This window comes from Aulostomus chinensis, chromosome 13 (assembly GCF_037954235.1).
Source record: "Aulostomus chinensis isolate RoL2024-O1b breed Wild chromosome 13, RoL_Achi_v1.0, whole genome shotgun sequence".
Classification (NCBI taxonomy): Eukaryota; Metazoa; Chordata; class Actinopteri; order Syngnathiformes; family Aulostomidae; genus Aulostomus; species Aulostomus chinensis.
This window is the reverse complement of record NC_141332.1, coordinates 21,959,663-21,985,871: the sequence shown is the minus strand read 5'-3', so window position 1 is coordinate 21,985,871 and position 26,209 is coordinate 21,959,663. Positions and strand designations below refer to the sequence as shown.

General features: G+C 41.4%; 1 protein-coding gene across 2 annotated transcripts in view; it reads left to right on the top strand.

The window, feature by feature from the left end:
* The window catches only part of slit3 (slit homolog 3 (Drosophila)), a 233,164-nt gene that overhangs the window by 11,202 nt on the left and 195,753 nt on the right, over positions 1-26,209 (top strand). For both annotated transcript variants that reach the window (XM_086222095.1, XM_086222094.1), the window contains exons 2-4: positions 3,678-3,749; positions 10,013-10,084; positions 14,004-14,075. In XM_086222095.1, the coding sequence (XP_086078221.1) occupies positions 3,678-3,749; positions 10,013-10,084; positions 14,004-14,075 (216 nt within the window). The remainder of the gene's footprint in view (positions 1-3,677; positions 3,750-10,012; positions 10,085-14,003; positions 14,076-26,209) is intronic.

Here is a 26,209-nt window from a genome sequence, read left to right as displayed (position 1 = left end):
CCAGCTGGTCAGTTAAATTTAAAGCCAACTCTTTACTGCTGGGAGGGGTGGACACCCAAGCTTCAACAGACGAGGTGCATAAACACAGCAGCTTCACAACCTCATTCTGCATGAGCAGCCGTTTCACTTCAATCAAGTTGGCTAATTTATGTTATTCATAATTTACGACGGAATTTCTGAGGTGAGATAAGATTAGCTTAATTTCCCCTCCAGAGACTTTCCTCCTGCAGATCCCAGGCTCTAGTAGGGTGTGTGTGTGTGTGTGTGTGTGTGTGTGTGTGTGTGTGTGTGTGTGTGTGTTGTGTGTGTGATGTATCACTTTTATGTCCTTTCAAACATCCAGAAAGAGCCCCAGGGACTAAAAAACCTTGATGTCTGCGTGAAGGTCCTGTGTAAGGTCCTTTGACCCCCTGTGAAGCTCAAGGAAAACTTTTGCCAACAATGACCCAGATAAGAGAACACACACACTTATAAGTTGTTTGGAAAAGTTGACATGGAGTGTTAGTCCGACTAAATCTTGACTTTTGTTTACCTAAATAATGTGATTGGGAATCGATTATACTCGGGCATGTGTACGCCTCAGTTGGGCCCAGACTGGTGTTGCATTCTGCACACGTGCTGCTGTATTTAACATGGAGGTCAAACCGCGAACGATTCATGGCCTGCGAAACCGCTGGAAAAACGATGCATTTCTGGACGGACTCTGAGATAACTTCAAATCAAACTGCAATCTCAGCTTGAAGCTTGACATGCACATTTTTCTTACAGTGGTCCAGTTTAGGTGAACCGCGATGCTGACTTCTTTGATATGTGATGCAAAAGATGAACCCGAAGAAAGTGTGATTGCTACAGTATCAGTTGTGTTGGGGCATACCACTCTGGTGCTCCGGAGGTGGGCACGTGCTGGTGCATAATCCCATTCTTGCCCGTTTACGTATACTGGCAGGATGACAACAGTCTGATTATAGAAAGTGTAATGGAGCTGAAAGTAAAGGTCGACTGCAAGCCTCAACAAATCTAAACACATTAAAAGTGCAAAATGAGTGTTAGGCAGGTGTGTGTATGTGTGTGAGTGAGCGAGCAAGCGATCATCTCAACCATCCCGATCAGATTAGTATTAAAATGAGCACCCAAGCACCACAAGAGGACATGAACACTTGTCCCTACAGTCTTCAGTGAGAGAAACAATCAAAGTTGTTTAATGTCACCTGCCATCAGATTGGCCAAGAACGTTAAATTACAATAACCACATGTCAGGAAGGGAGGAAGGGGGAGCGCAAACCAGGATTGGACAAGTGCAAAATGTAGAATTGAAATGTGTCCCAGCGACATACCCAGTGACTTTAAGGGTTAACCAGGGCTCTGCCAGTGCCTTCCACCTGGCCCCTGTGTTCACACTGTTTGTTTAAATTCAGAGAGGTTTCCTTGCTGAGAGCAGAAGTTTCCACTGTGAACAAGAAAAAGATGGAGATAAGGATAGAGAGATTAGTAGAGACGGGAGGGGGGGGAGAAAGAGAAGGGGTAGGAAAAATGTAGCCAACTGTAAAAGAGTGGAAGATTGAGATAAAACAGGAAAGATTACAAAGAAAAGAAAGCTTAAAAAAGTGTTTAGTCAACTGTGAAACGGTGACGGATAACACATGAGAGATAGAGAGAGGGGGAGACACAAAAATGGGAGGGGGGAGAGAAAAGTGGTGAGCTGAGAACATGAGGTGAAAGGGACTATGAAGGCCTGACACACTGACATGAAAGAGTAAAGACTGGAAAAGTGGTTGAATTTAAGATGAAGAAGGTGAGAAGGGAGAATGTGAAAACTTTGGAGAGACAGAGCAGAGGATGGGGAGAGGTGCGCTTGGCATGATGGGAGATGTTTCGATGCAGCTCAGAAATGAAGGGCACACTAAACCTTCACCTTAGAAGCAGCTGATGATGATAAATCAGTGTCAGGGATTGATATTCAGGGGCACTTAACATGTGGACGAGCACATTTACAGTCACTGCAATGGAAGAACATCAATCTCAGCATGAATTTGCTCTCCGGTCTCTGCAACTTTGCCTGTTTTTCTGGTTGTTTTTCCTTCCCCAAACACGTCTGTTTGTCAAGAGGTCCCGTGTTTGTTTACAAAATGTGGAACATCATAATCACACTCAAGTCCTCCAAAATGAAACCACAAAATGCGTTGTGGGTTCATGCCAACCAGGACGACACGTACAAGTTTTTTCTGCTCTGATGCCACCGTTGACAGAATGACAAAGCAAAATATGAAACAGTTGTCTAACCTTACAAGACTGTGATTGCGGTTTTGGCGTAGTTATGGAAAGATTTTGGTTCAAGTGACTCAAACTGGGGACTTGTGATTTCATGAGGAAGCCTGAACGGCAGAAATACTAAAATTTAAAAAAAGATTTTAAAAAATGATGTGAATATATACACAAAAGCAAGGGCAAATCTTGCCAGTTCATTATTTATCCTGATTTTTTGATTTTAATATCACAAGAAGGAGTCCAAGAAGCGAAAACAATATATTTAATATCACCCACAGAGCAACATTAGCCTTCGTTTAGCTCTTTTTGGCATTATTTTGGCCTCATCAAATTCCCAAAGAGCTTGACTTGGGTCTCATTCTTGGAACTTATTCTTTATTGATCATGATGTCCATCACCGTCTTGGATGTTGTGGATTGGAAACTTTAATCAGATGAGTCATTTAATATCAACCCTATTGTATCCGTTAAGTGGAGTAATTGGTTTTTGGAGCTATTGCAGGAACCCCTGGCGGACCCTGGACCCCTCTCTCTCGCCCCCACCAGCCCTCCCTGTCTCAGGCTGCAGTATGGCTCTTATTAGTGCTCTTAGCCATGGCAGCTTGGGGAAGCCTTTTGAAACCTAATATGGTCTTAAATCAGATTTATAAATGTTTAGGTGTATTATGAAAAACACACATAGGCTGTCTTGGCAAAACCAGACTGTGTTTATGTGTGTGTGTGTGTGTGTGTGTGTGTGTGTGAGAGAGAGAGGGGGGGGGGGGGTAAGTGAAAGCTTACAAAGAAAGGGGGCAGATTTGTGTGAGAGAAATGAGAGCGAAAATAGTGCGTGTTGTTTGTTTGTACCCTTTCCAATGTGTGTATTTTCCTTGTCTTAATTCCTCAAGTGGGACAGCGTTTCAATAAACAGCGTGCCCGTTTAAGGGAAACCAGTCACACGCACACACACACACACACACACACACACACACACTCTCTCTTAGGCAGTCATTTCACATCATAGTGTGTATACATTGTGCACTCATGGTAAAACAGATTGATTGACAGCCAGGAAACATGATAAGCTTTTAAACTCAGATGATGGAAAGAGAAATGTATTTGATCCCACTCTTGTTCTTTGCGCTGGGTCATTTGTGTATAATTCCTGTGGTGTCCGTACAGTAGGATTGTTTACATGTTTTGGACATTATTTATGTGCTTGTGTGTGACCTCAGACCCCGAAGGGGATTCTCACACTGTCGTATATTGCTACAATCTGTCGTTTGGCTGCGCAACAACACACACAGGACATTTATCGGAGGTCTTCACTGATTTTTTTTTGTTCTCTTTTAATTATTTTTTTTTTCTTTAATCAGGATGCACTCTGTTATATGAAATTCACATTGTTAACCCTCTGTGTTTTCTTTCCTTTAGGGATTTAAACAGAAACAACATCACCAGAATCACTAAAGTGGACTTCTCTGGCATCAAGAACCTTCGAATTCTGTAAGTTGTTTGTTTTGTTTTGTTTTTTCGCCTTCTTGTCACGTCACATCTGTCTTGTTTCCACCATGTATGGATTTGTGATTGAGTTCATGTTCCAAAGTAATGAGCCCTCATGAAAGAAAATACCGTGTCCAGAACTTTTTAGACTTGTGCTCATGCAAATTTGAGAGCATTGTTGAATTTCCCTCCAAAAAAAAAAAAAAAAAAAAAATTTGTTCATAGCTTGGCATTTTGATGAGTCCCAATAACTTAATTTATTCTGTAGGGCTCATTTTTCAACACTGTTAAAAAAAAAAAAAAAGAATTGCAAAATTACTGTAGCTTAACTTAAAAAAACAAAACAAAACATTTTTGGTACCTCCTAAAAATTATTCAAACACGGATATAGTTTTTATTGTCCTCCAGGAAAATTGTTTTCTCAGTACGCTCAAGATAAACTTAGAGATTCACTTCTGTATATTAATGGGCACTTGATTCCCTAGCGTTCTCCCTGCATATAGCAGCACAGACAACTTTTATGGGCTGAGTGTTCATGTTAAATTGTGGACTGCTAGTTTTGTAGTTCTAGACTTTGATGTTTTCTGTTCACTCCAAGTTTTCATTGATCCAGAGGTTCTTTGTGTTTGATCTATTTCCTGGTTTATTTGGAAGATCACCTTCATCATGGTTTGTGGTTTTAATTCCAGTCTTTGATGCATTTCTCAGACCTGTGTGATTCCTTCCCTAATGTGTATCACCTGCGTCTTGTCAGTTAATCCGTCCTCATTCCTCTTGTCTTCGATCCAATCTTTGCCTCACAGTCCCTCATATTTACCACCTGTTGCTCATTGTCTCATTAGCCATGTTGTGTTTTAGTCCTGTTGTTTCTTTCAGTCTCCGTCAGAGGCTTTGTTCTTCCCGCCAGTTTGTCGGTCCGCATTTGAGTCAAGTTTTAACTGCACAGCTCTGTTTCGTTTGCCTGTTTTCAAAGATTTTGTCTATTTAGAGTGAGTATCCTGCCTGGCTGTTGCCCTTTTTTTTCTCCTTTGGGTCCACCTGAATTCACACTGCAAAACAGTAAATTACAAGTCTTGATCAATATGAAGCCATGGAGACACTTTAAAGAATGATTATAGCAGAGGGGATTAAGCTCCTGTCTATATTAGACTCCTGTGTCTGCAAGATGAGGGCAGTAATGTGAAATATGGATTGAATGTAAGATCTCTGAACAGTGTCAGATCATTAAGGATATGCAACGGTGTGCCTTATGATGCAACACTGGATAGATTTAATCTTTTTTCCGTTTAACTTTCTGTTACCTGTATTTATGTCTTTACAAGGCATTCCATTGAGAAGCCATGTTGTAGCAATTAGCTAAATGCTATATTTACCCAAAGTGCCAGTATGTGGCTATACGGGAAACAAGTAACTATAAAATAAAGTTCCCCATCCTAACAAGGAGTATTTGAGCAGGGTAGGGTGCTAGAATGATAGAGAGAATGTACAGAAGTTCATTAAAAGAGTATATTGAGCAGACATGCCAGTTACACGCAGCGAGACTCCAATTTGCTCAACAAGCATCATGGCAAGAAATGTTTAACAGGTGTTGATTTGCGGGGATTCAGCTGCAGTCCAGTTTCAGGACAAACAGATGCTGCTTTTGAGCAGGATATTATGAGTCATGTGCATACTGAAGGAAAACATGATGAAAGTTCAGTATGTCTGCTGGTGAGCCATACTTGGGGAATGCTGAGTTTTGAAATTTTTTTGCAATACTGGGACAAACCAGAAATGTCAGTTTACATTTGAATAACAGGAGTAAGCACAAGGTCGCTGACCTTTATCCTGCATTAAAAGATAGTAATTGCTGATGTTATATCTTCTCATATCTAAATGACTGGACTTGAATGTGACTCCTTGTCTTCTCTCAGCTGTTCTAATTGATGACAAGGGCTCTCTCCTTTCTTTCGGTGTGTGTGTGTGTGTGTGTGTGTGTGTGTGTGGCTGTAATAACTATAATCATCATTGGCTGCATGCAGCGTCCCTCCTCACTCAGTTTTTACCAGACCAGTAGATAAAAATACCATCCCAGCACACAAACTACACTGAGAAGTAGAAATAGGTTTATGCTCGTGTGTGTTTTCATTTGTAAGCACATTTGCTTGACCACTGTGGCTTTTGGAGCCCATGTCAGTGAATGTGTCAGGTTGTGTGTGTGAGTTGGAGAAGGGAGTTTCATTTCCTGTACATGTGCAACAGACGGGTAGAAGAAGTGAGGAGTGTGTTTCTGTGTGTGTGAGAGTTTGCGTGTGGTGGGCCAGCAGTTTGTTTCATGTGGTTGGTGATAAACAGCTGTGACATTTCCCTGCTCTAAATCTCTTAAAAACACGGACAGGATGGCTTGGGAAAATGGAGAAAATGTGCTCAGACACACACTTGCATGCATATTGCAGCACATATATCAAGGACTGAACAAAAGCACCCATCTTTTCTCTACCCACTTTGGATTCTATCAGTCCAGACAAATTCACTCTGTACCTCCCACTCATCCAGAGGTACATATCACCCCTTGAAAAGCCACAGGTGGGTCACAGCTACTTCAGAAAGTACGTCACCTTCCAAAACAAGAAATCAGTTTGGAAAAAAGGCCCTTCGAATGCACATCTCCACCGAATTGGATGCAACCCCCCCCCCCCCCCCCAAAAAACTTCCTTTTTGACTGTGTTAAACAGATCTGCCCCAAATCTAATGGGCTCTTGCTGTTCCGTACACCCTTCCAGCAAGTTTGGTGAAAATTATCCATGTATTTTATCCTGCTAACACATAAACCCACGCGGAAGAAAAGAGGACTTCCTTGATGGAGAAAATGATGATGATTTATGCATCAATGCCACAGCTGAAGTCTGGTTAATAGCCCTGAAAACACTTGTAGGGTTTGGGAAACACAGTGGCTTCCAGGTTGTGGTGTAATTCCAAACTAATTTAGACATAGTTAGAACTTGTGCTTGATGAACATTTGGCGCCATGATGTTAATGTGGTTTCACCCGTTGTGTGTAAACATCAAGTGAAGTTAATGTTCCCTGAAGTATTTTCTTATTTCTTTTTAGAGGCCAAGTGCAGTTGAGTTTGCCACAAGGTAGTGTGACATCATAGTTGCTAAGACTTTGCTAAGATGGTTGAATGAGACACACTAGACCCAATCAAATCACTACAGTTTTCCTCCAGCTTTCTCCCCCTCTGTTGATGACCGGTGCCTGATACAGACTATATAAAAGCACTGTTCTGCTGAACAACACACCAGCACTTGCTGCACCATGGCTCTGGCCTAAGTTGCCTTTCTAAACACTAAATCAGTGTGCGGTTGATCCCTCACATGGAGAAATACTAGATTTTAGTTAAGCCTTGATTTAACGTACTCCCGAGTGTTTGTGTTTTATCAGGATGGAGGACATCCAGCTATACATAGGAATAAACATGCTGGATCAATGCTGTCTGGGATTTGATGACTGAGGAGATGGAGCTACATGTGTGTTTGGGTTTGATTACTATAACTCCCCAACTGTGCTTACTCTTGAAATGCTTACATTCAACATCTTCTTGTCTTTACGACAAAGATCATGTAGCATACCCAGCAGGGTCTGGAAGTTCCCTTGGCTGACAGAGCAACACAATCAGGCGGAGGGCATCAAGTCAATTCGTCAGGCCAGGTTTCCCATCCAGGAAAGGCGCAGGGTCTGTGCTAGGTAACTGACGGAGTGGTGGAGAGCTGCTTATCCCCCTCCTGAGCGACAAACCTTCAGAATATGAGGAATCTTAATCCTTAATACACAGTCGCTGCAGCCAAAACCAGGAAGGAAATGTGTCAATTGATAGGTTTTTTTTAAAATCCCATTTCCATCGTTTAGGGCCCATGAAGGTCCCACTATCATCACCTTTGATTACCATTAAAGGAATGGATCCTGTAAAAATCAATATTATGGGCCAGTTGTAGAGGCAGTCTGTGAGAGCCTAACTACGAATTTCTCTCATTGGCTACGGATCGTTGCGCTTATCTGGCAAATGTAACCAATTTCATCCACGGAAAATCAGTTTCGTTCATAGAGACGATACACAGGAAGCCCAGGGGGTTTTATCAGTCTCCACAAACCCTGCCTGTCCTGAGAGACCCTCTCTAAACCCTGGTAAACTGGGTCCTTCAAGGATGAGGATGGTGTCATCTTCGAGATTGGGCACTTTTATATTTTTCCAATTTTACCTCTTAGCCAGCTGTGGAGGATGCTAGGGTTGCAAAGTTAACAGCTGTTGTAGTACAGGAAAACTCCACACTGACCCTGAAGTTACCTCGCTAACCCACTTATCCTGCTCGGTGTAACAGTAGGGGTGTGTGCGTCTACGGATTGTCTGTGTGTATTTATGCCTGCCATTGTGTGTTTGATTTAGTAATGGTTTGGACCTCTCACTTGACTTTTTATGTTTTTGTTTTTTTGTTTTTTTAATTGTAATTGGTTTAAACTAATTTCCCCCTGGAACTTGATGTTTGCCAATGTCTATTCAATATTTCCTGGGAAATTCATGAAAATGATCAGACATACCTCACAATTGAATCAATCCCTCCACCAAGTGACTGCCAGTAGTTTTGTTTTTTGCGTAATCCTGCTAAAAGTCATTCAAATAAAATAAAAAATAACAATGAAAACATTACTTCCATGACACATTTAATAATGGACCCAAAGTTCTCTCATTTCCTGTTGTAAGAAAACACTCCCCATCATATTCCCAGTAAATCCCTGCAAAGAGAACAGAACACATTTTTGTAATAAAAAAAGAGAAGAGGGAAATTAATGGCTGTAATGCAGCTGCATCTAAACGCGTTCTTTGATGGAATATATATTGGAAGTTCATGCCAAAATAATTGACGGCCAGACAGAATCATTTCTTGATGCAGCTCTTTCAGCCGCCATCTTCCCTCTCTAGGTCTGTTTTCACATCTCATCCTCTACCTTTCAACATCCCCCCCCCTTACTTCCCTCTCTTCCTCCCTAAAGCAACTTCAATCTCTCCTTCTCCCCCACCCTCTCAAGAGATCTCACTTTTAACAGACACAGACAGAAAATAGTAACATGCAACATATAAGTGGAGATGTCTAGTATCTGGTCAGAAATGGGGAACTGTAAATTGCCCCCCCCCCCCCCCCAAAAAAAAGACAAAGCAGTGAAATCGAAGAAAGAATATGCATCACAATGGGATCACCACTGGAACAATGAAGACAGATAAAAAGGCTGTGGACTAAGGGGTAGAATGTGTTGTCAGATGTTTATTTTGGCTCTGTTGATGGTGATATTTGAGAAATTCTGCATGTCAGAAACTTGAAAAACTTTTGCTTCATGCAAGATTAATTTCTTTAGCACACTGATTGCTTGTTTATACAACCAATTTAGTTCTACCAAGTGCAAATGTCTCTCTCCATTATTGAAATTTCTCTTTCTTTCTATTTGTGCTGGCCTGCAAAACGGATTTAACTTGTGTTTCTTTCTCTGGTTTGAACTTCAAGGTTCGCCTACAAACCTGGCTGTGGATTCGTTTTCTCAGTCTGTTTGTGTGGCCGACGACATGTTTGTCCGAACGTGATATCGTTGTAACGCCTTGTTGAAAGTTCTTCAGATTTGGAATATTCACTTGGACTCGAGGAGGAATTGTACTGATTTTGTCAGTCAAATGTCAAGGTTACTGTGACCTCAAACTATGTTAAACTTAAGACAAAATCTGCAGAACCTTGTTATACCCAATGAACCTGAGTCTTCTCAGGTCCCTTCCTGAGGACGGCTTTAATTGTTTCGACCTGTAGCGCTCAGGGGACTCTGGTTGTTTCCTACAAGCTCATAGGTTTTACTGATGTTTAGCTTGGAGTGATTGACATTGCACCATGTGATGAAGCTCTCAATCAGTCCTCTGTACTGTACCCATAGTGTCTAATATCTTTCACTAAAACTCATCTACTGTAATCATATATGTCAAAATAATAAGTTTCATTTCCCCAAAGAGACACCTAAAACCATTTATTAAATTCATGTGGTCTGCACTACATTCAGTACAAGTAAGGACTAACATGGATGTATACTGGACTGGTTGACAGAGGCATGTAACCACGTAATTCTAGTTCTTGACTGTCATGCCTTGCACAGTCACACATGATTTCTGCTGATGTTGTTTTTGAATCTGTGATTTGTGCAATAAAGACAACTGATGTTCCTCTCTCTTCTCGTGTGTGTGTGTGTGTGTGTAGTCACCTGGAGGATAACCAAATCAGTGTTGTAGAGAGGGGAGCCTTCCAAGACCTCAGACTCCTGGAGAGACTGTAAGTACCCTATCCTAATATACTCCATGATGCTTTTATATCCAAATATACACACTCCTTTCACTTCCTGCTACATCCTGTCCATTCAGAATAGTTGGGATTAAGCCTTAGTTCTCTGTCCAAAAAGCCTTAGTTCTCTGTCCAAACCTGACCCAAGTCCAACAGAGACTGAGTTGATCAAACTTTTGCGGGAGAGTTAGGAAAGGCTGTGGCTACTATGCTAGCTAAAACAAGCTAACAGGCTTTAGGCTTTTGTCTACTTTGCAGTTACCTCTGCGATACAGGAGGGTATTCCACATCTACAGCCTTCTGAAGGCACACAAAAATAACACACCTGATGCCAGTGTGTGGGAAACCGATGCGTTACTGTTGTCACAACAATAATTTACACTACACACAAATTACTGCACCGTAAACCAAATCCAAATTACTGTAGGTTGTCAATTTTCATGGCTTTCTGTAGTTTTCAACAGCCCAAGTGACAACTTCTGATGTCCTTCCTCATCTGTAAGGCTGCATACCCACCTGATAGTCTGTGTTGCCTTTGTGCGTTGTCCCATAAACGCAAACCCCGATATCGATCATCTTGTAGCCCAACACAGTAGGTCCATCATTTCTATGCACCGAACTACACTTTATTTTTAAGACTTTAAAAACAACCCACCGATTAGTAGTTGAGTGGACCTGTCAGTGCCTGACCAGAAGGGGAGTTCTAAATTCTTACTCAACATATCAGGCTGTGCACTGATGTACACATGCACCTGCTGTACGTGCTAAAATACACACACAGACAAACTCTGAATGTACAGGAACGGTTACAAGATACCTTTCACTGTGCCTGGTGTGTGAGCTCACACCAAGACTCGAGTCAACAGAATCGAGGTGTCAGTGCGCAAAACACTTCCCACACACACACACACACCTGCATGTTTACAACTGTGTGTTGGCTAGACGGGGATAACAGACAGCTTGCAGCAAGAGAGACATGCCTCCTTGTTTTTGCTGTGCTGTTCAGTGTCCACGGTGATTTAGCGTGAGACAAAATTAAAAGAAGGTCAACTGAATAAAGAACAGAAACCGTTTCATGCAGCTTTCCAGTTATGTAACAAGACATGGACAAAAGCGTCGTTGCTCAATGTCAAACCTGGCTGTCTGAACGACGTTGAATTCACATTTCTGAACTTTGGCAGCCACCTAAGAGGAGAAAATCAAGAGAGCTCAAACTGCAAGACAACGTAGATGTTTTACACACATTTCTCTTCTCAACAGTAAAACGAAGTGTTGACCTTTTGTGTAGAAACCCCAAACAGTTGCAGTCCAGGTGGCAGAAACTCATCTACCGCGGGGAAGACGCTTGAAAGACGCTGAGTGACAGCAACATTTGTGTAGTGGCTTTAAACTGAGATCACACATCTGTTTGGGGCAAGTGAGAGGTGATGGGCTGCGTTACTGTTAAAAGGCTCTTTAATACGGTGTGTCAGTAGAGATCAGAGGTTATGAGTGAGGGGGAGAAAGCGGTCAGGGGGCAAAGCAGTTGCATGTCAACTCATGTGAAAGATTTCATTGCAGGGACAGTATTTCATCTATCAAAATCATTCAAAAATAGTCTCACCTGTAATGTTTTCATCAGAGTGTAAAATGAAGGATGACGACATGCACATTGTGTTTTACCTGCAGCGCATCCAGGAAGGAAGAAGTTTGTTTTGTGTTTTTTGTTTTTGTTTTTTTTTTTTAAAGGGAGAAACATCCTCAGTTGATCTACTGTGTGTAGAAGGTAAAAATGAGGGTGCAAAATTTTACTTGCTGAAATGGTTGAAATGCTTAGTTGACAGGGTCTCTGATGTGATGTCTGTCAGGGTGAAAGGTGACGGGTGAGAGGTTGTACCGTTGAGTGTGTGTGATTTATGGAGTAACAATGTGAAAAACATGGAGCTTATGTAGTCACCTCCTTGGGTGAGGACGTTCATTTATGTCAACCCATGAATTATCAGGTCATGTTTTGGACATTTCACCTGAGTAAGAAATCAAAACAAACATCTGTTCCTGTGGCTACTTAAAATGTCAAAATGTGATGATTACGAAGAGTATTTATCGTGAAGAATAGCGAGAAATGTGATTTTTATTGAAGTCCTTTTCCCGACTAAAACTACAATATCAAATATCTTCTTTTTCAGTGTTGTAGCACAGTGAGAATAGTTCCCTATCTTGGAATTCTGCAGGGATTTATTGCGATTCTGTCTAAGAAGGGGGGATTTTCCGAATGTTAAAGTATAGTGCCCATAGGCCTGTGGTCTGGTGCTCTGTCAGTATCCAAAAAGGAGAAACATGAAATTATCATTTGAAAGCACACAAAGGATTCTTCCCTGAAAAACCCTTGATGTTTTGTGAGCAAACACTGTAAAATGACTCATAACTCCGAGAGAAAGTGACCGTACACTTTACTTTCATAGCAGTGGTTGCTTTCATTGAGCGGGGGTCAGTTTTCAAATGGTGGGTGTCTCTTCTTGGACCGCAGCTTCTTTTCCACTGGTGTCCTCAAGAGTGAAAGTCAGGGTCTTATTATCGTTATCACAGAGGTTAAAAGGTTGGTGTCTGTGTCTTCTCAAGCATAGATTCTCCTTCGTGACCTCTTGACCTCTAGGTTCTTTTTCTTTATTTTTTTCTCCTCTGCACCTCGTTTCTCAACCTAATGCTTCAGTGGCTTGATAACTCTCTCGCTCTCTCCCTCTCTATTCTCACACTATCTTCTTACCATCTTTCACTGACTCTTCACAAAATTTTCATCGGTCCAAACTCTTTTTTTTTTCCCTCCCCTCTCTCCATCTTCTCCTGCCTCTATTCCTCCATCGACAATGAATGGATTTTATTTTGCATGTGAAATCTGAGACACCATTTGGCATTATGCTTATTTCTTTTCATGGGAAATACAGGTTGATTTGAAAATGGAATGTAATGTTTAGGATAAAAGTGATCAAGGGGAGTCTTAATATTAAAATTATGGCAGTATAAGATCAGAGTCACTCAGTGGGCCATGGAAAGATCTTGAGTTTAAAATCGAATGCAGCACTTGAAAAAATACATCATACCACTGTTCATGACGTCAGAAGCTGAGGTTGTAAATGTGATGACATAAATCAGATGCGAATCGTGGGAACCTCAACCAACAAAATATCAACGCCAGCTTCGCCAATATTTTAAGCTTTATGTCATTATACACGTTCATATTTGCATGGATTAACTACGAATTTGTAGAAAAAAAGGCATTAACATCTCTGTTTGTCATTAGGATGCACAATTTTTTGATTGTGATCTCCTTATTAATGACATATTAATGTAATGAAGGGGGTCGATGTTTTTTTCTTTTCTTTCACTGTCATTTCAAATATTTGCTGGGTTTGGACAGCTGGTACGACAAACAGGCACTGCAGTCATTCCTCAGGCTCGGGAAGCTTTTGATAGCATGACTATAAAATATTTTCTAATAATACATCTTCCATAATTCCATAATAACTCCATGAAGAAAAAACATTTTAGAGTAACTAAGATCCCTAGAAGTCTCTAAGAACTCAAACCACTCCACCTTTCACTCCCACATCAAACCGTCAGAGGACATCAGAGGGTGATAGTGATAACTGACTTTAGGGCGTAAAACATGATAAGCTGTAACACACACACACACACACACACACACGATGATAACATGTAGGTCATGATCAGAGGAAACCAGACAGACTCCCATGGTGCGACCTCTGAACCATGAACCGACTGGCCTTCAAGATGATGCACTTGTCTGGTTGCTGAGCATCAATCTCAGTGATTTATTAGTGGGTGTTTTGCTGTTTGTCCATGAGCTCTATCTTTGCAGCCTAAAATATAAATTTCATTTATTTTCCTCTCTTCGTTCCATTTTCCTCCACAGTCGACTGAACAGAAACAAACTTCAATTCCTCCCAGAGCTCCTCTTCCAGTCCAACCCCAAACTAGGACGACTGTGAGTACACCTTCCTTTCCTTTTTTCCCCACCTCGAGCCGACAGTATGTCCCCGAACTCTCCCATCTCTTTCAATCACTCTCTCCCCTGTTGCACTTTCTCTCCAGCTTTCTGTCTCTTTTGATGTGTTATGTGATCCATTTGAAAACATGGCCACGGTGCAATGGCAGAGCTTTCATCCGGGTTGAGGGTTCAAGTCCTTCGCCAGGTGACACAGTGCTGCACTGTGCTCCTGTCGAGAGGTGAAAAAGAGTGTGTGTCCCCTGTGTGTGTGTGTGTGAGTGTGTGTGTGTGTGCGCGTGTGCATGATTTTAAGAGGTGAAAGTTTGCCTGGAGTGAATGTTTTGCTTGGCCCAGTGAGGAGAAATATTTTATTCGGGAATATGAAGTTTTCCCAGAGAATCCGGAGTGTAAGAGCAGGTCATACTGATTCAGTGAAGCCTCCCACTTGTCCTCCTTCCTCCTTGTTTCATCTTGCATTCCCAGACACTTTCTCTCTCTCTCTCTCTCTCTCTCTTTTTTTTAAAGTCCCATGGGAAAACACCAACCCGACTCATCTTCGTTTTTTGTGTATACTTTTGATTACATGTGTCTGCAGGCTTTATTTTCATTTTATTTATCATTTGAGTGTATGCATGTTTGCGCATTCATTCCAAATGCCGTAATACTGTATCTGCATATCAGTGTGTGTGTATTTTTGTCCACATCGTTTGAGTGGCAGCATCTTTTTTTTCCATTTGAGGAACGGGCCAATTACTTCAGCCATCCTCTTTTTCTGAGCGCTCCACCTCCTCAGATCTGTTCAGGATGTCACTGGTGTCACCAAGTTTAAGGTTCATGTTCCAATTAGATATTTTAACATCAGATCCGCCCCTGCGGATGTTTTACACAGTACAAGTCAGTACAGATGTGTTAGTGATGAGGTAAAATAGTTCTTCAGACCTGAAAAAATAGCAAAGAAACAAAGTTTGCTACGGATGTAGACTGCAGACTACAAACACGTTTGTTGGTAGTATCGTGGCCACTCTGAGTACAACCATTGTACACAGATCAGTGAAAAATTTGCTGCAAAACTGTTTCAGAAGTGTTGAGTGTGTGTGTGTGTGTCGGACAGGCTGTTTAGCAGTGCCTCTGGGTTATTGTTGGAATCCACTGCAACTGCTAGGAATCTCAGGCGACTACAGCTGCTGGAGACTTTGTAATCGCTGCTTTTCGAGCCATTTTCCAAACCTAGAAAAGTTGACTTTTGAGGAATATAGATTTTTGTGGAGTTCCATGCAAATACCACACAATGAGTTTCAGTATGAAGGCTTTCATTTTGAAATTTCACATGAAATGAATGGCTCCTGTGCCCAGAATATGCCTGTTCACAAATAACGGTTTTCTCAATGACTTCTTTTAGCTTACCATTTAAAACACGTGTTCAATGTGTGTATGTATGTATGTATGTGTATATATATATATATATATATATATATATATATATATATATATATATAAAAAAGAGTAGAGAAAGATTGTAAGGAATTACAAAACCAACAAATTCACATATAATAAAGGTGGTTTATGATGACAATAAATTGATATGTAGCGCAAAGTGATCTCTGGTGTTGGCAGGAAAGCCACAGAGGGATGAAATCTTCTCAGCAGGGTGCACACAGAGAAACCTCTGTTTCATAGTCTGGACACACTGATAGAGTGTTTCATGTATTTGTGGTTGCGTGTGATGTATTGCCGAAGACGGCGAACTTGACCGTTTGGGCTGAAAGAAAATTGTCATCTACGTCAACTGCGGCTTCCAGATCACACACACAGTCAAAAGCCTCATGTGAGCATCACAGATATGTAGTGCCATAGAAACACACACACACACACACACATTTATGCACTCGCTGTGTTTACTTTTCTTTCTCTTGTTCTTCATGAGTGACAGTCGTATTTCCTCGGCTGCCTGGCTTACTGCTCTATAAAACCTCTAATTGATCTCGAAAGCTCTTATTTGTCACTGGTTGAATATAGATCCCAATAGAGCTCTCAGACAACTCAGTAAGAGAGTGGAAAGGGTGAACGTGTTCCAACCTTAACATTATAAATCTCATATTCTTTATATTCCTACTTTGCCATCAGCACAATCTAAATTACAGTGTCTAGAGTTTTCTCAGCTCTTTATTTTTTTCCCTTTCTTTCCACTTTTCTAATTTTTTTTCATTTCTCTTTTACGGTGTATTCCGTATCTGCTCTTTTTTCTCAACCCAGTTGCCAGAATAAAATGTTGCCGTCATAGGTTTCTGCAAACCATGGACACATATAATTTTAATGTTTTTGAACCAAAAAAGTGTCTCGACATCTCTAAATATGCGTAGAAATGTTGACAACATAGCTGGTTGCTCAATGTTTCATGATGTGTCAATTTAAGCTCTGTGACTGAAACTTGACAAACACTTTGTTGGCATCAGGACTAAACCATAGTTTAGGTTTAAAGTTGCGAAGCTTTCTTCAGGGGTCTCAGGCTCCAAAGTCCTGTGCTTGTTGGACTCATTTGTCACTCCAACCTGCCACCTAGTGCAGATGTTCACATTATATATAGACATCAATTCATCGCCGCCTTTTGATCTGGTTAGAAATGTTAATATGAAACATATTTTTGGTTCAAAAACACAGAGATTATATTTATCTGCGGTTTGCAGAAATGCCAATATTTTAGTCTGGCAACTGGACTGAATTAAGTCCAGGACAACGTTTGATAGAGAGGCAGAAGATGAAGCAACAGAAGTGAGAGTGTGACAGCAGGAGTGTAAGAAGGAGACGAGGAGGTTTGCTGGTGGCTTTCTGGTTTGGGTTCATAACCTTCCTCTTTGTCAGCCTCGGTTAGATATTAAATGATGGCAGTGTGATAGAAATTACCTCTTAACCCTCCTATTAAATCTCTGTGGTCTGAGGTTTGGAGACGGCAGAGGAGGGAAGGAGCTGGACCAGCATTAAGGGAAAATAGGCATGGGTTGTTCAGGAGGGTGGGAGCGAAGGGCAGGAACTATCAGGCTGGATAATAGTTTTTCCCCGAATTTTGGACCCTGCTGAGGTGACCGAAGCATAGGATTCAAAGCTAAAATCGAAGAGGTTGGTATGGTCTCTTTTTGGAAAATGTTGTAATTGAGCATTAAGTGTGGCTGGTGACTGAAGGAGACAGATGAGCGATAGGTATTGGGGAGGTCACTGAGAGGGAGGGGAGAAGAATGGATGAAAGGATGCGGGTGGGGGCATGAAGGGAGTGGGTAGATTGATGGAGGGATAGGAGTCTGTGGCCCCGCTAGGTGCTCAGCAGGGGGTGAGGCGAGAAAACAAAGGTCAGGATGGTGATGTAGATGGATAGTAGAATGGAGTCAATGGGTTTCAATGTGTGCAGTCTGCGGTCACTTTCCCCCACATGTTGCAGAAACTGCGGTCTCACAGCACATGTACATAGACACACAAATCTTGAGTTCAAGTAGAATATATTTGTTTCGGGTGCAATAAATTTCTGGCTTGAAAAGCCACATATTGTGATGGCTCAGATGGAAAAATCCAAGACTTTGGTTTGAGGGCTTTTGTGCGCATTACAGTCAGGTTTACTTTGCAAAGTGACTCGATGGCTTTTAGTCTTCTGTTTAATAGTACTGACCTGAAATGAGTCTCATCCTGTTATCTTCACTTTGTCCTCTGGAGGATTTTGTGTGTGTGTGTGTGTGTGTGCGCGCTCACATACCCATGGTTGTGAAATTGAGTGAGTGTATAGTGCATGCAAGGCTCCCCAGCGTACCGTCTGCGCAGTTGAACCAGCACTGTTTTACTGCCAGCGATACTCATGAAGCATCATCATTTGCCTCCATTAAAGCAGCTCAGGTTACAGTTGATTGGCTTGCATGAGAGGAGAAGGGCACACTGAAGATGAAAAATGAGAGTCGCGTCAGAGCCGTCAGATATTTCCCCTTTTCCTTCACTGCTGTGGCTCCAGTGGGGCCTTAGAGGCTTAGTTGTACAAAATACTTCAACATTTAGGAAGCAATAAAACTGCTTTGCTGTGTGGATGCAGAACCTTCTTGTGTGTTACAGATGGGACTGTTCTGCAGATGCAGATGTGTAACATGCAGTTAACACTTCAGCAACAACTTGCATATAAAGCGATCGCCTTGTTTTAAAAGAGGAAATGCCACATTCTTCTCTAACAAATGAGATGCCTAATGCATAATGTATAAAATGCACTCTTATTAGGGAATATTTCCCCAACCTAGATATACATTACTTTGTAGGGGCTGGATTTTAGTCCCAACTGGATACATTTATATGCGTATGTGCAGCTAATGGACAGCATGGGTAACGTCTGCTCTGGGTTTCAAATTTGCACATACCAACACACACGCCGATGTGCCTGTTCTAAAATCATGCAGCATTGCTGTCACTAAACAAAGGTTTGGTTGTTTATGGTACGACACGTCTGTTTTAATGTGTTAAAGTAGTGAAATAATAATTTTGAGGAAATGGGTATACTGTAAGGTGCTTTCAAACCTTGAAATATATGTTGAAAGTGCTTTAATTTTCTTTTAAAAAGGTGAGGGAGGCCTGTAGTATTGCATTATTTATCTATAGAATTATCATGTTGGGTAAATGAGTGGAAAACTGATGTCATAATTTTATTTCTTATTTTTTCAGTGCGTTTAGAATGTTAAGGAAATGAGCCTAAGAGAGGAGCCTCAGACAGAGCTAGACTGTCTACATTGCTTTGTTTACTTGGCGAGTTTTTTGTACATGTGTTTACATGTATGAGACCCCAGGAAGAATAGCTGCAGAACTTCAGCTAAGAGGGATCCAATACACTTAAACGCACTTCAGATTTATGTCACGAGTCCCTAGATGACCTAAAAGTGAAGAAACTTTTCAGAATTGTTATTCTTTTGACTAATTTCCTCTTGTTTCAACCGTTGCACAACATCTTACACTCATGTTTTGCTCTGCTGTTGCGACCAAAATGCATACACATTTATCAGATAACTTTATTCTGTCAACAGTCAAATTAATCTCAGAGTACATGCAGATTTTCATTTAAATTTGTATCACAAAGTAAGGTACTCAATACTAGAGAAGCTGCGGCAAACATTAATAAAAACGACTGAAAAGCAATGATCTAGCCATCAGCTTTAATTTGATGACAGGCAGCAGTGTGAGTCGTTTTTCAGAGTGGCCTTAAATGTCTTCCCGTTCTTGAACACTGCCGCTGTGCTCGCTCTGACTGCCGACCCCCCATAAAATGCATCACAGCAGGGACACCAGCAGCCAAATATTCAGCCTAAGAGGTTATTTCTTGGAGGCTTAATGGTAAAAGAAGTTACTCTCTGTCCAGAGGGAAGCTGTGAAGGATTTCACCCTATCAAAGTGTCCTTGAGAATTGTGAATCTGATCCCTGCATGTTCACTGTAGGCCAGTCTGGATAACCACATCAGATCAACACCTCAAAAGTAACGAAGCAGATGAAGACTCTGTGGGAGGAGAAGAGATTTGATGAATAACTACAGGAGTCGTCGTCCCCCCCCCCCCCCCCCCAAAAAAAAATTAAGATTCTAATAGTCAACAAATCCTGACGTGGAGGGTCAGTCGAAAGTCTTGGAGGTGAACGCTCTCACGGTCTACCCTTGAGAAAGGCGCATATCCTCTGACTGCTTCAGCTGAGCTTGCAGGCCTCTGTGGTTGTTACTGTACATACAACTCAGCTGGTTGAGTCAGAGGGAAGAGCAGGATGGAGAGCGAGGAATGAGAGAGAGGGAGGGACAGCTGAAGGGAGTGGGGGGTCATTTGAGATGACTTTTCCTCCTAATTAAGTTAATGGAGAAAGACGAGGAGGTAGCCTTTAATCTTGGCAAATTGTCCATTTAGGAGGCGACTGCCGTAGTTTACCTGCTGGAATGTTTCGGTTAATGTTACAGGAAGTGGGTGTACTCTGTGTGAGCAATGATTGGCTGCGACAGTTTGGGCCTCAGTGGCTATTGGTGCACCAGGAAGGAGGAGAGGGTGAACATAAACTGACTGAACTCTCATCTCCTCTTTTGCTGTTTGGCTGGTTCACTCATTTACTTTCATTACACACACACACACACACACACACGCAAACAGAATGTTTGTGTTGTCAGGAATTGTAGGATTGTTTTCTTGTCACCAGGCTCCAAGACCTTTGTTTGTTTTTCACGCCACTGCGTGCTGGCGAGAAAGATCATTCTCAAACACACAAATACCGAGAGGGAAGAAGAATCTTTCTCACACACCATCGCTACCACCAATGTAAGACCACAGGCCTTGGATGTAGAATTATGGGTCTGCATGTGCGCTTCCATACTTTGTGTGCCCTGTGTGGATCTTTGTGTGTTGGTGCATGGCAGACACCCATGACGGAACTTCCTAATAATCAAACATGATTCCCAAATACGAGCCTGGCATGCATCTGCACCACAGGGCCCATACAGTGTCGAACAGGTTTATCAATCTTACTCACATTCAGTCTTAATGTTATTTGACATCACTGCTTCCTAAAGCTTTTCAGCTGGTTGAATTTGCAGTGGGCATTCTGGTATGATGATGTATCAGGAGGTCCCATAGGCCCCTGGATGGAGCTCCCCTGCTGGGCAGACTCGTTAAGCGGAATTTAATCATCCTGACTTTCAATATATAGATTTCCGAATGTACAGCTGAGATAAGAATTGTAAATAAAAAAAGACACCGCTTGTAATCAGGGCAGGGAGGAGTTTCTGAGGAGGGAACATGACCAGAGGCCAAAGATAAAATAAGGCTGCTCTTAGAGGCTTGTGTGAGTTTCCCACAGCCCAGACGGAAGTGTCATTTTGTCTAAGGACATATTTAGAATATACGCAGCAGAGATACCGAAAACTGAGAGAAACAGGGAAGCAGACAGACAGACAGACAGAGAAGAGATTAAATGATATCCCTGGCTATTTTGAGAGATTCAGTGAGCCCAGGAGGTGTTTCATTCCAAAAGCTGAATTTATTTTGTCAAGCTGTCCTAAGAATACTTTTGTACTTGAATGTCTTAAGTGAGTGGATACGTTTGTCTTTGTGCAGGTACCTGATTAATTCAATTTAAATGAAAAGCGTCTCTGCAATCAGGGTAGGGGATTAGAGGAGGTCTATTTCTCCTCAAGTCATTGACTCTTCGCAATTTGATCTCTAATCTACTTTTTACATGTGGAAACCTGCACGACATGGACGCCACTGTGGAAAAGTATCGCTGTCACCTATTTAAATGAAGAAAAAAAAAAGAATAAACACCATAGATCCTTGTGTTCTGAACAAAGTCCTGATAAACACATTTCCAGTACATGTAAAATGACTACAGAGCATCACTGCATAATCAGTTGACTTATTATAGGTTAATGGACAAAATATGGTGCCTGAAAACCAGGCTGGATCTCTGTCCTCCCACCTCACCGACCTTGTTCTGTTACTAGTTGTAACATGAATAGAAATCTTCTGCTTCTGTTTCTTAGCTTTACATGCCTTCCACATCTGCGGCCTTGAAAGCTCCGAGTTTGTTCTTTATCAATGTTTTTTTTTTCTTCTTCATACGCAGTCTCTCACACAAATAGGAATAGCTTTGTTTCTCTTTCTGTGCAACGAGGCTAAAAGTAACAATGTTTATGTGCCTGTACGATCGGGTCCAAATAAAACAAGCTGGCTTGCTCCTAAGCAGGGCCGAATTCGCCAGGTCTTAAAGTTCACGGCAGCAACACCTTTCTCTTCTTTTCTGCCTTCTCCTGCAGCTAGCCAGCCTAGCTTGATGGCTGCAGGGCCAGAACCTATGAAATGATCGTGGGAGGCTTTGCATTTTTTTTCTCCCCTTTTTATGGCAAAGAATTTTTATATGTTTGCATTGAAATAGAGCAGAGGCTGCATGTGGTAGTAATTTAATTTCACAAATAAAGGTGAGTTGGTCAGGGAAAGGAGTCACCGAGTTCTTAGGGTACATTTTCTTTAAAATATTCTCTAAAAAGTCACTGTCATTGCCCTTAATTTGGCTACTCTACCTGACGATAGTGTCGCGTGTACTTACTGATGTATGCACAAGAGGGCTCATTGTGTTTGAGGATGTGTGTTTGTGTTTACAGCCTGTGTGTGTGTGTGTGTGTGTGTGTGTGTGCATCTTCTGCATGCGAATTATGTGTACATTAGTAATTTGTGGCTCTGCTTGCGTCTGCATATTTGCTTATATGTTTACATGTCTTGCATTTGTTTGGCTACATCTACTTATACACACGTCTCTTGCTTAACATGTCTTTTAGAGAGAGGCAAACTTGATACGAGGCCAAACACACTCACATAATGTTTGTTTAATCACAATTTAGGTTTACATGAGAACACTAATAAAAAACAGACCCCGCTCCCTGGAAAACTGGAGGAGGTAAAGAAGGAGAGGGAATGCAGAGAGAAGTGAGGTATGGAGGAGATGAATGGGGAGTCATAATGTGGGAATGGAAGAGCAGGAGGAGAGTCGAGGGGAAAAAAAAACTCGCCAGGTTGACAGGTGAGGGAAGGAGAAGGAAGAAGTGAGGGGAAAGGAAAAGCGAATAAAAATGAGGGGATGTTGGAGGAGAATATAACAGGACCTCTAAAAGAATAGAAGCTTTTGTTGATTGTTGACCTGTTTTTTCCCTCATGCAGACCAGACTAATGATCTGGCTCTGATTTGATATGCTTTATTTTTCCTAAAGGATCTTTTAAAAACCTGGCAAGCCAATTCCGTATGTGTATTTACTTGTGCATGTGTTGAAGAGTTATAGTAGAAATGCACAATGGAGTCATACACACTACAATCCATCACTGACAAAAGTCAAACCACTAAAACAAATGTAATGTCCCGTAATTACATTCTCGTCTACATGATGATAGAAAAGACAGATTCTTTCCTCAACAAATCTTTCAGTTTTCACGTCCCTGTTATATTTATTTTACAGTGAATACTGCTTTTATTTATTTTATTTTTTTTTAAAGTACTTTCATGACTCGCGTAGTTTCATAGGCAGTACAGTGACTTGGCTGGGAGGCCCAAAAACCCATAATGCAGAAAACAGTGGGAGTCTGTGATAGGAAGGGAAAAATACAGTAAAACAGGACCTGATCTACATTTAATGATCCTATCAATGTTCAGTTTTATTTATGTTGTGATCATTAACCCTGGAAGATTTAATTTCAATTAATCAATCAATTAAATTTGATTAATATGGCACATTTCATCCATCCAGTGCAGCTTAATTCGTTTCACATGAAATAAATATGAAGATGATTGAAAAGTGGAGAAAATTAATAGAATAAATCCAGGTCGATTCCATTTATATAACACCAAATCACGACGAAAGTTGTGTGACAGTTAACAAATGGAGTAGAACAGCACTGTAAATAAAGTCAGACCGACCAATCGTTTCACCACGAGGAAGAAAAAAAAAAGCTGTCTTCTAACAGGCAGAAACATCAAGCTGGGCTCTGTGTTGGCGGCCATCTGCCTCGACCAGCAGGGGTGGCCCTTTACCATTAGAATATATTATTCGTCGCTGTCTGACTTCACACTCTCTTTTTTTAAGTGCTGTTGTTGAGAGACAGATAGTGATGCCATCTGAGGGTCTCTGCCTTTAATCTCCTTGTGAATTCTTGGAAACAACTATAAGGTTACATGCACAGTGACTAAGTCGTTTCTCAAGCTTGGTGTGGGGTCCGAAAAATGTCGAAAAGCCGCCTGTGCCTGTTTTTCAGAATCATCCAGTAGCGATGCTCTTGTTTGGGCTCTGGCTCTCTGAAATGTTTATGTCAAAGAATTGAACGCAGTGAGAGGACTACTCAATCAATCGCATAGCTTGCACACACACGTGATTCGGTTCACGTGTGTGTGCATTTGTGCAAAATATTTTGAGTGTGTGGGAGGTCTACATACATACCTACTGCTTTCATTGTTGACCATTATTATGGCTTGATGGTTGGCGCTGGCTAATGTCACACAAATGGGCGCACACGTTCAGAGGCGTACTTGAAGTGTGTGTGCGCATACATGGGTGTGTCAAAAGTCAGACTTATGATTTATACTGTTTAAGTAAAGTCTGACTGTTACAAATGAACCCGAATTGCTGTGGTGTAATTAAAGTCATTAAAGTTCTCTCTTCCTCTCTCTCTCACACACACACAGAGTTTTGGAGGGACACAAACAAACACAAACCAGATCAGTCACTATTTCTCCATCTCCCATCTGTCACAAATGTGTCGCAACTCCTTTTCCCGAAATGTGCCTTAATGTGTTGTAAATCAGCAAAAGACTGCAAAGAATTATAAGATTTCAGATAAACAAGAACTGTGAAGTTTATGGAAAAAAAATCAGACTTTTGCTTTCAACTAAGCGTGAAATCTTTCTGTCAAGAATCTTCCAGATGATTATATCATGTTCAGCTATTACCTAAAACATGTGGAAATGAACTGCTTCCTAAACTGCAAAGAGTGACTGAATCAGTGTTTTCTATTTGTCATTATGTTACTATGGTGTCACACGCTGGCGATGAAGATCTAAGCTTGAGGCTTGTATATCATCCATGTACCACTGCAGATGAGTCAAGAAGCAAAAATAAGATAAATATATGCTACTGTATGCAAGGGTTTATCACTCCTAAATCATGACCCTGAGAGACTGAAACATTAGCACAAGCGCTGGAGAGAAAAAAAATACAGAACAAAAGAAAGAACAACCATCACCAAGACTGGTAGCAGCTACTGGGCTGCTGCCAGTCTTGAAATTTAACAATAAGTGCCACTTTGTCTGATTTGGCTGGAAATCTGCTGGGTTGCTTCATGGGTCAAAAACTAGAGTTGAACTATTGAAAAATAGTACTGCAGTTATGGATGTCAGATAAAGAAATAAGTAAATTACATTTGATAAATCACTTCCAGCATAATTATCTACGCGAAAGAAATGCTTTGACCAATAGCCAAAGATCATTTTTGGATCTAAGTCCAGGAGATGATGTAGAATTTGGTCTATATTTTGAGAAACGTATCCAGGAACCCCACAGATGCACGACATAGACCACCAGTCATCCCGATTTTCATGGTCACTACTGACTACCAAATTCAAATTGACAATCATACTGTCATATAAAGTTTACACATTGGAACTTTTAACATCATCATGGATGTAATTAAGTAAAAATAAACTTAATAGAATACTAACACATGCATTTGCTTCCATGGAATGATGGTGGAGTGGTTACTCGCCAAACCAATCAGCACGGTAGATTCACTCTCCACCACCACGACAGCAACAAAAACGCTTCCTTTCTTCAGCAGAGTTCTCGTGCTCAGTGAATGTTGGGACAAAGAACCGCAAATGTCTTATTGATTCAGAGGTCTCACTGAATCCCTCAGTGGCAATAGTCAGAATGCCAGCACTAATTGTGTATATTTTTATGTTGAAAAAAAGGGTACTAATATGGCCACTTGCGTGTGCTCTCATCACAGGCAAAGCAGGAGAGCTTACATGCTTCCCGGTGCTGACTTTGTCTCAATGACCCTGCAACACTCATGCGGAGAAATGCTAATAGCTGGAATACCCTGGGCAGGGGCACGGCACGGCTGTCATAGCTGAGAGTTTTCATCATAATCAACTGAAGCTGCTCTATTGACCGCAGCAGTGCAACATCCTGGGTAGTTTTTTTTTTTTAATGTATTTTTTTTTATCATTGCACATTAAAATTAATCAATCAAATCAACGTGTATCCATGAACACTGTAGTTAAAATGATCAGTGCAGCGAAGCTCATTACGTCTGTGGAAAATCCTGTCTGTAAACAGCAGCTCTGTCCTCAGTAACCTGCTGAAAAACACAGCTGGCACACAACTGCATGCGACACAGATGCGGCTCCATCCTGACGTGATGCGCTGCACATGTGCCAGGTGTATTTTAAATGGAGCAGCTGGGATTTGTGTCTGGTTGACTGTCGGATTTGTTTGGTTTCTATGGTAATTCTCACAATTTTCCTCATTGGACACATTGATACACCTACTGGTGTCTTGACTATTACTTTTCCTGTGTTGTTAACATGGCATTTCCTCTCATGGTTTGCG